At 40.4% G+C, this 14,459-nt stretch overlaps 1 protein-coding gene across 4 annotated transcripts in view; it reads left to right on the forward strand.

Annotated features, from left to right (window-relative positions):
* Positions 1 to 14,459, forward strand: part of HMGCLL1 (3-hydroxymethyl-3-methylglutaryl-CoA lyase like 1) — a 199,707-nt gene that overhangs the window by 81,610 nt on the left and 103,638 nt on the right. The window contains exon 2 of one of the 4 annotated variants that reach the window (XM_059880394.1): positions 2,346 to 2,592. The exons of the other annotated variants lie outside the window; for them this stretch is intronic. Coding sequence (XP_059736377.1) covers positions 2,527 to 2,592 — 66 coding nt within the window. The 5' untranslated portion in view covers positions 2,346 to 2,526. The remainder of the gene's footprint in view (positions 1 to 2,345; positions 2,593 to 14,459) is intronic. 4 annotated transcript variants of the gene reach the window in all.

Genomic DNA, 14,459 nt, shown 5'->3' on the forward strand with positions numbered 1-14,459 from the left:
CCAAATCCTCCAGGTTTCAGGTTTTCTTGAGCTTTCAGTGACAGCACTGTATCTGTTTAGAAATAACAACATACATATTTTCCAATAGGATGTCTGAGAGCTGACTCTTGTTTCTGATACAATTTGGCAAAGTATTTTCATTTCTTTATGGCTTGGATTCTTTCTATTCATTTATTCACCCATCCACTGCTTTTTATTATGTCTCTATTAAACACTGCATTGAATTCTTTGTTGAACTCAGACGTTAAATAATGTGTGGTTGATAGCATTATCTGTATAATAAGCCAATTGTAAAGTTAAAAAGGGTAATGGAAATAAAATCACTCAAATCAAGTGGATATCTGTAAGTGAACTATAATAAACTAGAACCTAGTAATCAGAATATGTTAAGCGGTTTGTGTTCAAGAGGTTGTCTGTCCAATCTTTTCAAGGCCTGTCTTCTCTTCTGCTTACTGGATCTTCAGATCCATATGAGGCCAGATCACTGCAGTTTGATGTTATAGGCTATTGTCCTGATGGCATTACTTGCCAGGGTATTAAGAACCCTTTTGCTACAACTCTTTCTTTTTGCCAGTAAGATAATGTCCCTCAAATAACTCAGTCTTCCCTTCTTCTCATCAGCACAGGTCTCCACTGTGGGCAGAGGGGCTTCCAGGAGGAAATGTTAAGTATAGATGAGCAACTCCATTTACAGTCATCCAGAATGAATACCATTAGACACAATATTTTAAAAGGCATTTCTGCACCCATGCATGAGAAATAACACCATTGACAGTGTTATTAACAAACACAAAGTTATGATATATGAGAGACAACACAGTTGAATGAAAAGAAAATTATACTGAGAACTTTGAGACTTGTTTTGACTTGGGAAGACCAGGAGGGTGGTCCCCAAAGTAATTGACCTGAACAAAGAATCACTAATGCATATTTGTTATATTTGCCTTAGGAAATGGTAGCGGCAGTGGGAGGTAGGGTGGTGGGGGGTGGGGGGATGTTAATGAATAAGGTGATTCTGGTTTCTCTGTCTGGAGCATTGGTCTCTCAGTTTATAACACACAAATCCATTGGGTGGTTTGGATTTATTTTATAATTTAAAAATGAGTATTTGTAGGCATTAATAGATTATGATGAAAATGGCTTGCAGGCATTCACAGGAAAAGAGTGTGGGGTCATTATGCTATTTGCTCCGATCACTCTTGAGAAGCTTGTGCATTCCTTTCCTTAGAGGGCGCTACAGAGGCCCTGAGAACACAAAGATGATGTTAAATAAGGAAACACAGGAAATTATACACCAGCCCAAATTAGTTTTTAGGCTTCTGGACTTAAGAAGTTTTGTGAGTATGGTGTCAGACCATTTTAGCAGCAGCAGCCAAGACAGGGTATTGGGTAGAAAAAAAAATAAAACTAGATGTTCAATTTTCCAGAGATTTCCTGTGTTTATTATTGTAAGACTGTGATTTATTAAAACTGTCTTACTTCTTCAAGCAGACCAAGATTTCCTCTGTGCTACTGAGGCTAAGATATATGGGGTTTGTGGAAAGGGTCTGTGAATGAGACAGAGCTAGAGGACCCAGTCTACAAGCTGTTCATGGCTGGGTAAAGTGTTTCCACCCACAGTTGTCAGGAAGGGCTCTAGTCCCATTTTTTCCTCATTACTGAATTTACGAATGTGTTACCTTTAAGAGGAGTTACTGCTCAAATTGAGTTTTGAGTTATAGGGTCTGGAACCACGTTATTTACATTTGTATAGTAATCTGTGGCATGTGTTGAAGAAATGGTATATCCTGTATCCATCCCTCCTGCTGTATGAGGAAAAGTATTATTGTCAGGGATATCTCACTGGCCAGTGGAGATAGTAGGCAAATACCTCTGATACTGCCTGCTCATTCCGTGAAGATCTGAATGCTGTCCTGGGTGATGGTGGGGTAAAAAGGAATCCTTCAAATGTATTTATAAGAAATTGTTCCACAAAACATATTATTGAAGCTTATAGATCTGTAAGTATATTTCCTGGCAAAATTTAAAATGGTATATTAAGCAGAGACTTTATACAAAATAAATTTACCCAGAAATATGATGGTTATTCTAAGAATAAGATATTCTGGGTTATACTAAGAATAAGAATCAGTTTATGCCAAACTGATCTCAAGTGTTAAGGAAAAGAAATCCCTGAAATCTTTATTTCAGATAGATTAACTACCTTGATGATAAGTTGCTAAGATCAAGGGTAGGCAATTTCATCCGTGTTGGGAGTCTCCAAAATGTTATTTGTTTTAATTTCACCCATAATGTAACTTTATTTAGAATCTCCATATATGATCTTGTTTTGTTCAATTGCCCAGCTATGTCTGACTCTCCATGACCCCATGGACTGCAGCACACCAGGCTTCCTGTCCTTCACCATCTCCCCGAGCTTGCTCAAACTCATGTCCATCTAGTCGGCGATGACATCCAACCATCTCATCTTCTGCCGTCCCCTTCTCCTCCTGCCTTCAATCTTTCTCAGCATCAGGGTCTCTTCCAATGAGATGGCTCTTGGCATCATATGGTCAACGTATTGAAGCTTTAGCTTCAGCATTAATCCATGCAGTGAGTATTCAGGATTGACTTCTTTTAGGATTGATTTTCTAGTCATGTGTTTTAGTAAAATTTAATAACATTAGAGATTTTTGAAAAAGGTTCCCTTCCAAATTGCAATAATTTTGGATCCACAAAATCTGGAGTCACGTCTGAATAAAAATGAAGTGAGGCTTCCCGTGTTGAAGTGAGGGTCTCTTGGATGCATTGATTTCTTCTCCCACCAGCCTAAGTGGCAGTCTTTGAGAATGAAACCACTGTGATTCCCAGAATTGTTGGTATCTTGACATCTTCTGACCTGCCTCTTGAGAAACCTATAGGCAGGTCAGGAAGCAACAGTTAGAACTGGACATGGAACAACAGACTGGTTCCAAATAGGAAAAGGAGTATGTCAAGGTTGTATATTGTCTCCCTGCTTATTTAAATTATATGCAGAGTATATCATGAGAAATGCTGGGCTGGAAGAAGCACAAGCTGGAATCAAGATTGCTGGGAGAAATACCGATAACCTCAGATATGCAGATGACACTACCCTTATGGCAGAAAGTGAAGTAAAGAGCCTCTTGATGAAAGTGAAAGAGGAGAGTGAAAACGTTGGCTTAAAGCTCAACATTCAGAAAATGAAGATCATGGCATCTGGTCCCATCACTTCATGAGAAATAGATGGGGAAACAGTGGAAATAGTGTCAGACTTTATTTTTGGGGCTCCAAAATCACTGCAGATGGTGACTGTAGCCATGAAATTAAAAGACGCTTACTCCTTGGAAGAAAAGTTATGACCGACCTAGATAGCATATTCAAAAGCAGAGACATTACTTTGCCAACAAAGGTCTGTCTAGTCAAGGCTGTGGTTTTTCCAGTGGTCATGTATAGATGTGAGAGTTGGACTGTGAAGAAAGCTGAGCGCCGAAGAATTGATGCTTTTGAACTGTGGTGTTGGAGAAGACTCTTGAGAGTCCCTTGGACTGCAAGGAGATCCAACCAGTCCATTGTGAAGGAGATCAGCCCTGGGATTTCTTTGGAAGGACTGATGCTAAAGCTGAAACTCCAGTACTTTGGCCACCTCATGCGAAGAGTTGACTCATTGGAAAAGACTCTGATGCTGAGAGGGATTGCGGGCAGGAGGAGAAGGGGACAACAGATGAGATGGCTGGATGGCATCACCTACTCGATGGACGTGAGTTTGAGTGAACTCTGGGAGATGGTGATGGACAGGGAGGCGTGGCATGCTGTGATTCATGGGGTCGCAAAGAGTTGGACACGACTGAGCGACTGAACTGACTGACTGACTAACATCTTCTGAGAATTTTTAGGAACAGATTCCTGGGTCCTCCACTGAACAGATTCAGAACAGATTCTGTGCAGATGAGTCCAATAAATCTTTTTTTTTTGTTTTCTTGAAGAACCTCAAATAGTTTTGATGATAAATCAAGTTTAGGAGACACTGGATTAGACGAAAACAAATACTCTTAAAACCATTCAACCTGAGGGGAAGATCTTTCTAGGAACTCTTCTCTCGACATTATGATGCAGAAAAACTTTGCAATGGCTAAGAGGAGGAGAGAGAAGATATTTAGAGGATGAGGGGGATGTACTTATCCAGGAGGAATTAGAGAGCATGCTTGGGGTCCATCCCATCCCCTGCACTTACTGGGTGATTTTTCTCATCCTTTCCATCTCTGTCTACTTCTTCTTTGACAGAAACAGTCCCTCTCATTGGATGGTTAAAAAGTGTTTAAAGAGATAATGCATGCATCTTAACACATAGAGACCTGCCCTATAGACTGGCATAAAGCAAATATTTGCCTTTATCATTAAAACATTATTGACTAACAATAAAATCTTAGAATTGGTGGAGAATAAGAATCATGATTCAAAGTGGATTGAACTCAAATTGAATGTAAACTAGAATAAAGGGCAAGGAGAAGAGATTTCAGTTCAATTAAACAACCAATTATTAAATGTCCCTTTTATGTGAAGTCTTCATAGAGAAAGAATTTAGTCAGGGAGAGAAATACATATATCAGTATAAATTATACAAACTTTGGTAAGAGTGAATATAGATAGATAGATATACACAGAGAGAACTATGGTGGAAAACAGATGTGGAAATCAAGCTGGGTGTTGAGAATGTCTTCTTCTTTTTTTTTTTTCTTTTTTTGAGGAGTGATGGATTATCCTCAGAGACTGAGGCTGTCTTTGCCAATATTGTATTTAACACAGATTCACCATGCGAATTTTACAAGCCAGTAGCAAGAAGAGCTTTTGAGTTGTGTATTATGAATATCGGAGGATGAAGTATATTGACCTGATGAAAAAAAAAAAAAAAGAATGATATCTCATTAAGAAAGCCTGTCTTAGGACTTCCCTGGTGGTCCAGTGGTTAAGATTCCATGCTTCTAATGCAAGGGGTCTGGGTTCAACCCCTGGTTCAGGGAACTAGATGCCATGTGCTGCAACTAAGATGTGTCACAGTCACATTAAAAGAAAGAAAGAAAGAATGTTATTTTCTCTTGCAACAATGACCAAGACTTCTTATTATTGATATGGGTCAAAGAGGAGAGTGAAAAAGCTGGCTTGAAATTCAACATTCAAAAAACTAAGATCATAGCATCTGGTCCTATCACTTCATGGCAAATAGAAGGGGGAAAAAATGGAAGCAATGACACATTTTATTTTCTTGGGTTCCAAAATCACTGCAGATGGTGACTGCAGCCATGAAATTAAAAGACACTTGCTCCTTAGAAGAAAAGCTATGATAAACTTAGCACATTAAAAAGCAGAGACATCACTTTACCAACAAAGGTCTGTCTAGTCAAAGCTATGGTTTTTCCAGTGGTCATGTACAGATGTGAAAGTTGGACCATAATGAAGACTGAGTGCTAAAGAATTGATGTTTTTGAATTGTGGTGTTGGAGAAGACTCTTGAGAGTCCTTTGGACTGCAAGGAGATCAAACTAGTCAATCGTTGAGGAAATCAACCCTGAATACTCATTAAAAGGACTGATGCTAAAGCTGAAACTCCAATACTTGGATCACCTGATGCAAAAAATCTGACTCATTGGAAAAGACCCTGATACTGGGAAAGATTGAAGGCGAAAGGAGAAGGGGGCAGCAGAGGAAGAGATGGTTAGATAGCATCACCAACTCAATGGACATGAACTTGAGCAAACTCCAGGAGATAGTAGAGGACAGAGGAGCCTGGACTGTGTAGTCCACAGGGTCACAAAGAGTCGGATATGGCTTAGCTGCTGCTGCTGCTACTGCTAAGTCGCTTCAGTCATGTCCGACTCTGTGCGACCCCATAGACAGCAGCCCACCAGGCTCCCCTGTCCCTGGGATTCTCCAGGCAAGAACACTGGAGTGGGTTGCCATTTCCTTCTCCAATGCATGAAAGTAAAAGTGAAAGTGAAGTTGCTCAGTCGTATCCGACTCTTAGCGACCCCATGGACTGTAGCCTACCAGGCTCCTCAGTCCATGGGATTTCCCAGGCAAGAGTACTGGAGTGGGTTGCCAGTTACTAACTGACAACTATTGGGTATTTGTTGTTATTTTATTTTATATAATATATTTTATAGATATTAAATATATGACAGTATTTATACCAATATTCTTGGAGAACACAGTTTTGTTCAAGTAACAAAGTGTACCTCGTTCACACATGAGTAAAATTAAGATTTTGGGATTAACATCCACACACTCCTATATATAAAATAATCAACAAAGACCTACTGTATAGCACAAGGAAATCTACTCATTATTTTGTAATAACCTAAATGGGAGAAGGATTTGGAAGAGAATATAAATATATATATGTGTATACATATATATATATGTACATATGTATATAATGGAATCACTTTTCTGTAAATCTAACAAAACATTGTAAATCAACTGTACTCCAATATGAAATATTACCACCAAAACATAGCTCCTGGACCTATCTCTTCCCTCTCCAACTTCATGACCTTCTAAATTACTTAGGTTTCCCTGGTTATCTTATTTTCTTTTTCCTGCCTCTTCTCACCTTCCTCCTTTTACTTCATACATGATGACAAGGAATCAGGTACAGTCCTCTTGTTAGATGGCGTGAGTGTCATGTCTGACTCTTTGCGACCCCATGGACTGGAGGCTGCCAGGCTTCTCTGTCCATGGAATTTTCCAGGCAAGAATACTGGAGCCCGTTGCCATTTCCTTCTCCAGGGGATCTTCCTGACCCAGGGATTGGACCCGTGTCTCCTGCGTCTCCTGCACTGGCAGGTGGATTACTCACCACAGTGCCCCCTAGGAAGCCCCATCTGATGGCAGGGGAGGGAAATAATTTGAGCTCGTTAGCAAGTGAGTGGAGGGAAGGCAGGAAAAGTGGTTAAAGCTCACCATTGATGATGCTTGACTTGGTCCTATTGCCTAGACCACCAGGACAAAAAGGAGAAGAGACAAAGCAGAATTTTATATTTAGGTTACAGGATCCAGTGGCACAAAAAATGGCTAAGTTATATAATTTTGCAGATAATTCTGTAAAGAGGGAGTATCTTACCTTTTTCTTACATGAATTTTAGATTCTACTCTAAACACATTTGCCATTTAAAAACAGTACTAACTTCAACTCTGAGTAATTCAGCTCCATCACACAATACAATTGCCTCATCTTCACCAGAGCCACCTTGATGCACTGAATAATTTTAAAGATGCAAAACAACTCAACTCCACTCAGGAAGTTTGCAGTCTCCTTAATGACTCACCTCTTACTGAGTTAAAAATAATAAAGGTAAAAGTATGTGTCATTAATCTGTATGAGACCATCACATAAAAATTTTATAGTAAATGCTGCTTTGGTACTTATTGAACTTTACAGTGTGATATATTTGTAATCGTACTTGTTCTAGGAAGAGAATAAAAAGTTCACCAGTGATTAGATTTTGCTCCTTTAAAAAAAGGCCTTTTCTCCTTTAAAAAAATATTTTGCTCCTTTAAAAAAAAGGCCTTTTCTCCTTTAAAAAAATATTTTGTTCCTTTAAAAAAAGGCCCCTGAGTTATTTACACTTCGCCTGGATAAGGGTTGGCTTAAATATTGGTCATTATTCTAGGTTGAAAAGAAAAATATTTCTTTATGTGTTTCATACAACTTCAGATCACATGGTATTTGTATTATTTTGTATTTTTGATATGTACACACACACACACACACATAAACACACACGCACACACATATCTTCCACTACTAGCTGATGTGTAAGATGTGTTTGGTCTGCATCTCCTTCATTTTTAATGCTATAATATTAAATATATTGTAAGTGTATAACCTTTTGAAATGTTAATATTCAAAAATTGGGAGGCATTTTAACAGCTCATTTTAAAGATTTCATGATATTTTAAAATTAAATTTTGTATTCCCCAATGACAAATTTTATAGTTTATTTGCAAAATGTATACTCATATGCATTATCTTGAAATTCCAATACTCTCAGGAAATTTGAACGAGCACTTAATGCTCAAACTATACTTTTACCGTTGCTGTTGTCTGGAGAACACATTCAAGGTATAAGTATTTAGGAGAGATTATTGTATGCAGATAACAACAAAATATTAGCAAGATGTCTAAAAATGTGTAATGTGGAGTATCTGAAGGGTTTCTGACGTGGCTCAGTGGTAAAGATTCTGCCTGCCAGTGCAGGAGACACAGGAGGTGCAACCTGATACCTGGGTTAGGAAGACCCCTCAAGGAGAAAATGGCAACCCACTCTAGAATTCTTGCCTAGAAAGTTGAAGAGACAGAGGAGCCGGGTTGGCTACAGGCCAGTTCAGTTCAGTCGCTCAGTCATGTCAGGCTCTTTGTGACCCCAAGAATCACAGCACGCTAGGCCTCCCTGTCCATCACCAACTCCCAGAGTCTACTCAAACTCATGTCCATCAAGTTGGTGATCTCATCCTCTGTCGTCCCCTTCTCCTCTTGCCCCCAATCCCGCCCAGCATCAGGGTCTTTTCCAGTGAGTCAACTCTTTGCATGAGGTGGCCAAAGTACTGGAGTTTCAGCTTTAGCATCAGTCCTTGCAATGAACACCCAGGACTGATCTCCTTTAGAATGGACTAGTTGGATGTCCTTGCAGTCCAAGGGACTCTCAAGAGTTTTCTCCAACACCACAGTTCAAAAGCATCAATTCCTCGGGTTCTTCACAGTCCAACTCTCACATCCATACATGACCACTGGAAAAACCACAGCCTTGACTAGACGGACCTTTGTTGGCAAAGTAATGTCTCTGCTTTTGAATATGCTATCTAGGTCGGTCATAATTTTCCCTCCAAGGAGTAAGCGTCTTTTAATTTCATGGCTACAGTCACCATCTGCAGTGATTTTAGAGCCCCCCCAAAATAAAGTCTGACACAGTTTCCACTGTTTCCCCATCTATTTCTCATGAAGTGATGGGACCAGATGCCATGATCTTCATTTTCTGAATGTTGAGCTTTAAGCCAACTTTTTCACTCTCCACTTTCACTTTCATCAAGAGTCTCTTTAGTTTCTCTTCACTTTCTGCCATAAGGGTGGTGTCATCTGCATGTCTGAGGTTATTGACCTTTCTCCCAGCAATCTTGATTCCAGCTTGTGCTTCTTCTAGTCCAGCATTTCTCATGATGTACCCTGCATATAAGTTAAATAAGCAGGGTGACAATATATAGCCTTGACGTACTCCTTTTCCTATTTGGAACCAGTCTGTTGTTCCATGTCCAGTTCTAACTGTTGCTTCCTGACCTGCATATAGGTTTCTCAAGAGGCAGGTCAGGTGGTCTGGTATTCCCATCACTTTCAGAATTTTCCACAGTTTATTGTGATCCACACAGTCAAAGGCTTTGGCATAGTCAATAAGGCAGAAATAGATGTTTTTCTGGAACTCTCTTGCTTTTTTTGATGATCCAGCAGATGTTCGCAATTTGATCTCTGGTTCCTCTGCCTTTTCTAAAACCAGCTTGAACATCAGGAAGTTCACAGTTCACGTATTGCTGAAGCCTGGCTTGGAGAATTTTGAGCATTACTTTACTAGCATGTGAGGTGAGTGCAATTGTGCAGTAGTTTGAGGACTCTTTGGCATGACCTTTCTTTGGGATTGGAATGAAAACTGACCTTTTCCAGTCCTGTGGCTACTGCTGAGTTTTCCAAATTTGCTGGCATATTGAGTGCAGCACTTTCACAGCATCATCTTTCAGGATTTGAAATAGCTCCCCTGGAATTCCATCACCTCCACTAGCTTTGTTCGTAGTGATGCTTTCTAAGGCCCACTTGACTTCACATTCCAGGATGTCTGGTTCTAGGTGAGTGATCACACCATCGTGATTATCTTGGTCATGAAGATCTTTTTTGTACAGTTCTTCTGTGTATTATTGCCACCTCTTCTTAATATTTTCTGCTTCTGTTGGGTCCATACCATTTTTGTCCTTTATCGAGCCCATCTTTGCATGAAATGTTCCCTTGGTATCTTTAATTTTCTTGAAGAGATCTCTAGTCTTTCCCATTCTCTTGTTTTCCTCTATTTCATTGCATTGATCTCTGAGGAAGTCTTTCTTATCTCTCCTTGCTATTCTTTGGAACTCTGTATTCAGATGCTTATATCTTTCCTTTTCTCCTTTGCTTTTCATTTCTCTTCTTTTCACAGCTATTTGTAAGGCCTTCTCAGACAGCCATTTTGCTGTTTTGCATTTCTGACAGAATGTGGTTCACTGGAGAAGAGAATGGCAAACCAATTTTGTATTCTTGCCTTGAGAACCCCATGAACAGTATGAAAATGCAAAATGAGGAACTCCTCAGGTCGGTAGGTCCCCAATATGCTACGGAGATCAGTGGAGAAATAACTCCAGAAAGAATGAAGGGATGGAGCCAAAGCAAAAACAATACCCAATTGTGGATGTGACTGGTGATAGAAGCAAGGATCATTGCTGTAAAGAGCAATATTGCATAGGAACCTGGAATGTTAGGTCCATGAATCAAGGCAAATTGGAAGTGGTCAAACAGAAGATGACAAGAGTGAACATCGACATTCTAGGAATCAGATAACTGAAATGTACTGGAATGGGTGAATTTAACTCAGACGACCATTATATCTACTACTGTGGGCAGGAATCCCTTAGAAGAAATGGAGTAACCATCATGGTCAACAAATGAGTCTGGAATGCAGTACTTGGATGCAATCTCAAAAACAACAGAATGATCTCTGTTTGTTTCCAAGGCAAACCATTCAGTATCACAGTGATCCAAGCCTTTCCCCAACCAGTAATGCTGAAGAAGCTGAAGTTGAATGGTTCTATGAGAAGGCAATGGCACCCCACTCCAGTACTCTTGCCTGGAAAATCCCATGGACGGAGGAGCCTGGTAGGCTGCAGTCCATGGGGTCGCTAAGAGTCAGACATGACTCAGCGACTTCACTTTCACTTTTCACTTTCATGCATTGGAGAAGGAAATGGCAACCCACTCCAGTGTTCTTGCCTGGAGAATCCCAGGGATGGCAGAGCCTGGTGGGCTTCTGTCTATGGGGTCGCACAGAGTCGAACACGACTGAAGCGACTTAGCAGCAGCAGCAGCGTGAAGACCTACAAGACCTTTTAGAACTAACACCAAAAAAAGATGTCCTTTTCATTATAGGGGACTGGAATTCAAAAGTAGGAAGTCAAGAAACACCTGGAATAACAGACAAATTTGGCCTTGGAGTATGGAATGAAGTAGGGCAAAAGCTAATAGAGAACACACTGGTCATAGGAAACACCCTCTTCCAACAACACAAGAGAAGACTCTACACATGGACATCACCAGATGATCAACACCGAAATCAGATTGATTATATTCTTTGCAGCCAAAGATGGAAAAGCTCTATGCAGTCAGCAAAAACAAGACTAGGAGCTGACTGTGGCTCAGATCATGAACTCCGTATTGCCAAATTCAGATTTAAATTGAAGAAAGTAGGGAAAACCACTACACCATTCAGGTATGACATAAATCAAATCCCTTATGATTATACACTGGAAGTGAGAAATAGATTTAAGGGACTAGATTGATAGACAGAGTGCCTGATGAACTATGGAAGGAGTTTTGTGACATTGTCCAGGAGACAGGGATCAAGACCATCCCCATGGCTACAGTCCGAAGAATTGTAAAGAGTCGGACACAACTGAGTGATTGAGCACGCACACAAGGAGTGTCCAGATATAATCACCCCATGATAGAGTTCAGATCAGATCAGATCAGTCACTCAGTCGTGTCCGACTCTTTGCGACCCCATGAATCGCAGCACGCCAGGCCTCCCTGTCCATCAACTCCCGGAGTTCACTCAGACTCACGTCCATTGCGTCAGTGATGCCATCCGGCCATCTCATCCTCTGTCGTCCCCTTCTTCTCCTGCCCCCAATCCCTCCCAGCATCAGAGTCTTTTCCAATGAGTCAACTCTTCGCACGAGGTGGCCAAAGTATTGGAGTTTCAGCTTTAGCATCATTCCTTCCAAAGAAATCCCAGGGCTGATCTCCTTCACAATGGACTGGTTGGATCTCCTTGCAGTTCAAGGGACTCTCAAGAGTCTTCTCCAACACCACAGTTCAAAAGCATCAATTCTTTGGTGCTCAGCCTTCTTCACAGTCCAACTCTCACATCCATACATGACCACAGGAAAAACCATGGCCTTGACTAGATGGACCTTTGTTGGCAAAATAATGTCTCTGCTTTTGAATATGCTATCTAGGTTTGTCATAACTTTCCTTCCAAGGAGTAAGCGTCTTTTAATTTCATGGCTGCAGTCACCATCTGTAGTGATTTTTGAGCCAAGGAAAATGAAGTCTAACACTGTTTCTACTGTTTCCCCATCTATTTCCCATGAAGTGATGGGACAGATGCCATGATCTTCGTTTTCTGAATGTTGAGCTTTAAGCCAACTTTTTCACTCTCCACTTTCACTTTCATCAAGAGGCTTTTGAGTTCTTCTTCACTTTCTGCCATAAGGGTGGTGTCATCTGCATATCTGAGGTTACTGATATTTCTCCCAGCAATCTTGATTCCAGCTTGTGTTTCTTCCAGTCCAGCGTTTCTCATGATGTACTCTGCATATAAGTTAAATAAACAGGGTGACAATTTACAGCCTTGACGAACTTCTTTTCCTATTTGGAACCAGTCTGTTGTTCCATGTCCAGTTCTAACTGTTGCTTCCTGACCTGCATACAAATTTCTCAAGAGGCAGATCACGTGGTCTGGTATTCCCATCTCTTGAAGAATTTTCCACAGTTTATTGTGATCCACACAGTCAAAGGCTTTGGCATAGTCAATAAAGCAGAAATAGATGCTTTTCTGGAACTCTCTTGCTTTTGCCATGATCCAGCAGATGTTGGCAATTTGCACTCTGGTTCCTCTGCCTTGTCTAAAACCAGCTTGAACATCAGGAAGTTAATGCTTCAGATATTGCTGAAGCCTGGCTTGGAGAATGTTGAGCATTACTTTACTAGTGTGTGAGATGAGTGCAATTGTGCAGTAGTTTGAGCATTCTTTGGCGTTGCCTTTCTTTGGGATTGGAATGAAAACTGACCTTTTCTAGTCCTGTGGCCACTGCTGAGTTTTCCAAATTTGCTGGCATATTGAGTGCAGCACTTTCACAGCATCATCTTTCAGGATTTGGAATAGCTCAACTGGAATTCCATCACCTCCACTAGCTTTGTTCGTAGTGATGCTTTCTAAGGCCCACTTGACTTCACATTCCAGGATGTCTGGCTCTAGGTCAGTGATCACACCATCGTGATTATCTGGGTTGTGAAGATCTTTTTTGTACAGTTCTTCTGTGTATTATTGCCATCTCTTCTTAATATCTTCTGCTTCTGTTAGGTCCATACCATTTCTGTCCTTTATCGAGCCCATCTTTGCATGAAATGTTCCTTTGGTATCTTGATTTTCTTGAAGAGATCTCTAGTCTTTCTCATTCTGTTGTTTTCCTCTATTTGTTTGCATTGATTGCTGAAGAAGGCTTTCTTATCTCTTCTTGCTATTCTTTGGAACTCTGCATTCAGATGTTTATATCTTTCCTTTTTCTCCTTTGCTTTTCACTTCTCTTCTTTTCACAGCTATTTGTAAGGCCTTCTCAGACAGCCATTTTGCTTTTTTGCATTTCTTTTCCATGGGAATGGTCTTGATCCCTGTCTCCTGTACAATGTCACGAACCTCAGTCCATAGTTCATCAGGCACTCTATCAGATCTATCAGATCTAGGCCCTTAAATCTATTTCTCACTTCCACTGTACAATCATAAGGGATTTGATTTAGGTCATACCTGAATGGTCTAGTGGTTTTCCCTACTTTCTTCAATTTAAGTCTGAATTTGGCAATAAGGAGTTCATGGTCTGAGCCACAGTCAGCTCCTGATCTTGTTTTTGCTGACTGTATAGAGCTTCTCCATCTTTCACTGCAAAGAATATAATCAATCTGATTTCAGTGTTGACCATCTGGTGATGTCCATGTATAGAGTCTTCTCTTGTGTTGTTGGAAGAGGGTGTTTGTTATGACCAGTGCATTTTCTTGGCAAGACTCTATTAATCTTTTCCCTGCTTCATTCCGTATTCAGAGGCCAAATTTGCCTGTTACTCCAGGTGTTTCTTGACTTCCTACTTTTGCATTCCAGTCCCCTATAATGAAAAGGACATCTTTTTTGGGTGTTAGTTCTAAAAGGTCTTATAGGTCTTCATAGAACCGTTCAACTTCAGCTTCTTCAACATTACTGGTTGGGGCATAGGCTTGGATTACTGTGATATTGAATGGCTTGCCTTGGAAACGAACAGAGATCATTCTGTCATTTTTGAGATTGCATCCAAGTATTGCATTTCAGACTCTTTTGTTGACCATGATGGCCACTCCATTTCTTCTGGGG

Source organism: Bos taurus, chromosome 23, assembly GCF_002263795.3.
Source record: "Bos taurus isolate L1 Dominette 01449 registration number 42190680 breed Hereford chromosome 23, ARS-UCD2.0, whole genome shotgun sequence".
In the NCBI taxonomy this organism is placed as follows: domain Eukaryota; kingdom Metazoa; phylum Chordata; class Mammalia; order Artiodactyla; family Bovidae; genus Bos; species Bos taurus.